The sequence below is a fragment of the Gymnodraco acuticeps genome, unplaced genomic scaffold (assembly GCF_902827175.1).
Source record: "Gymnodraco acuticeps unplaced genomic scaffold, fGymAcu1.1, whole genome shotgun sequence".
Lineage (NCBI taxonomy): Eukaryota > Metazoa > Chordata > Actinopteri > Perciformes > Bathydraconidae > Gymnodraco > Gymnodraco acuticeps.
This window is the reverse complement of record NW_022989913.1, coordinates 959,626-962,399: the sequence shown is the minus strand read 5'-3', so window position 1 is coordinate 962,399 and position 2,774 is coordinate 959,626. Positions and strand designations below refer to the sequence as shown.

The 2,774-nt window shown below is 43.8% G+C and overlaps 1 protein-coding gene across 1 annotated transcript; it reads right to left on the bottom strand.

The window, feature by feature from the left end:
- On the bottom strand, nucleotides 1-888 carry gpr160 (G protein-coupled receptor 160). The gene has a single exon (XM_034208763.1). It carries the CDS (start codon nucleotides 886-888, stop codon nucleotides 1-3), a length of 888 nt encoding a protein of 295 aa, XP_034064654.1.
- Nucleotides 889-2,774: the final 1,886 nt, after the last annotated feature.

The following is a 2,774-nucleotide window of genomic DNA, read 5'->3' as shown; positions in this document are numbered from 1 at the left end:
TTACCTGTGTGGTCGTGCGCTGTCCTCCGAAGGCGGGCTAAATGTAAATCTCCACTCACAGAAGCTGTCGGTGGGCACGACCCCCCCGCCCTGCCCCAGCTGCGAGGCTGGACACACTGCACATAAAACCACTGCTATCAGGAGGCTGTTGAGGAAGCAGAGCCAGGCGCTGTTCAGGCCCAGGTACGCAGGTATCCCCACAGGCAGCAGGAGGAGCACGGCCAGGATCACCAGGAGCAGAGCCCATGTGTTCAGAAATATATGCAGGGTCTGGAGAACAAAATTTATTCTGGAGTGAGCTCTACTTTGGTCTGTAATTTGATCTTTTAAAGGAGGATGTTTTAATGTCAGGCGTCCAGCATGCAACGCTGCACAGCCCAAGATCAGGAGGAGAGATGTAGCAATGTGCAGGATCTGAGAGGTGTGAAAGACCCAGCACTGGTGGATCTGGATGTGAAACACTTCCTCCATGATGGGCCTGAAGTCAGACAGCAGGAAGACGTAGAGAGCAGAGAGGATCCACAGCAGGCCGCTCCCAAAGAGGCTCAACCTGCTGGAGGCCTGCCACCTCCGAGTGACGCAGAAGAAATGGTCCAAACCGGCCACGATCACGACAGGCCACTGCAGAGCGCTGTACACTTCTCCGAGGATCTGGACCAGCAGACACACATGGTACCGGGTCAGATTTAAGCCCAGGAGGTGTCCCTCAGCCTGGAGGTGCAGGGCGGTGACGGAGAGGGTCAGGAGGGTGTCGACGACAGCCAGGGACACACTGAAAACTCCCAGGAAGCTTCGGCAGATGTGTTTCCTCTGGAAGAACACCAGCGCCCAGTTGAGAACACATTTTCCTCCCAGGCCCCGCAGGATGGAGGCGATGGGGATGTTCATTGTGTTTTCAAGGAGGCTCTGCTGCTGCAGGGGGGAAACTGAATTTAAATGTATTACTTAAAAAAAGCCTTACAACCTTACTTTCAAACCTTAAAGAATCCAGTAGGATTTTAATTAATTTTTTAATTGGGATTTTACTAAATGATATTGTTATAGGACAAAATTAATTAATTTAACAAACACATTCAAGGCAAAATATATCAGAAGAAAAGGTAAAGAAAAATGAGAAGCATCAATTCAAAGGATATATTTAACAGATGACTAATATGTACATAGTTGTCACATCTAACCGGCATCATTATGTTGTATAAATATATGAACTTAATTTCTTATTTCTTACGGTTATTTTTAGCTCAGCTTACAATGAGCACTGCCTTGTTTCTACAGTAGCCCAGAGAGGACAAACCCAACACTGAATAATAAAGCCTTTTGATTTGTGCCGTTATCTGAAGCCCACGTACACATGCTTGTAAGGGAGGGGTGTGCAAAGTGTATTCAGTTGGTTGTAAAAACCTTTTCACTCCTAATCCGCTTTTTACTTTTGTTGTTCAAGGTTAGTTTATTTGTATAGCACATTTTAAGACACAGAGGCCATTCAAAGTGCTTCACATAAGCCGCTTTCACACCAAGTACTTTGCCGTACTTAGTGCCGGCACTTAGTACCCCATGGAACTAAGTACAGATCGCGTTCACACCGGAATAAATTCCCTGAGGGAAGATTACGCAAATGGCCGTTTACATCACTTCGTCTTCTTCTGCTTTGGGTTTACTGGCAGGCCGCAAACAACTTCACGGCGTATAAAGCCACCCGAAGTCCCCGGAGTTGGGGACTGGCTTCGACTGAAGCCTTCCGAGTAAATCGCCAGAACGCCGACACCTCCATGTTTTTTTGTGTGTTGCCATAAATTATTCTCTCTCCGTTGGTGCGCGGGGCTAATGCTAATAATGCTAATGCCAGCAAATACAATGGCGGCTTCACAAAACTTTTCAGAGTTTTACGGGGCGTGGTTTGCAATTCGCCCAGCCAATAGAAATGGGTACTTTTTTCTCCCCAGGATAGTACCACCTCTCTAGTAGGCACTAAACATGGGGGTAAAAGTTCCCGACACTAAGTACTCTTTTTGGTGTGAACGCAAAATAAGGGGTACTAACGGAACTAAACGGGAAAAGTACGGGGAAAAGTACTCCGGTGTGAACGCGCCTATAATAATAATACAAATAAAAAAACAAAAAAAGACAGTTCATAAATGCGCTGAAATACTGGCTGTAGCTAAAAGTCCAATGATAAGGCACGTTTAATAAGCCCCAAGCCAGTTTTTCAGGTTTCAGGCTCGAAAATGACATTCCCAGAACAAATGACTATCTTCACTTCTAAAAGGGATCAATTAATCATCTTTTTTCTCAAAGCAATGATAAACCTGTGAGTTGGATGTAGAAAGTCAGAATCAATATAGAATTTTTTTTATTTTAAAGTAAATTCAGATTGAACATATTACACATTTTTTAAATTATAGTGTCCGTCCAAAACAAAAACATTACTTATAGTGAAAACTACCCTTGAATGATGGGATAGTAGACTAAAAGCTTTAGGAATACAAACTATAACATATAATAAGTACCCTGTATCAAGATTGATGCAAAACAAGTGATATTTGACCTTTTTAGAGAGGTTTAGCAAAAAGAAACCCACCTTTGGGGTCATTTGGGTGGATTTGCCGTTTCTCTGGAACCCATTGGTCGATTTTGGTGATTGACATCTCTTTTGAACCGTTAGAGCCAATAGAATGAGTTCCTAATCTAAATATTACCATTGAGGAGTGAGAGTGATGTGCATGCAGTTTGCCAAAGCTATTACGCTCTGAAAACTGAAATTGCCATAAATATGA

Bases quoted from the DNA above. Each gene is read 5' to 3' on its own strand.
- gpr160 (XM_034208763.1), bottom strand. From the start codon at position 888: ATGAACATCCCCATCGCCTCCATCCTGCGGGGCCTGGGAGGAAAATGT.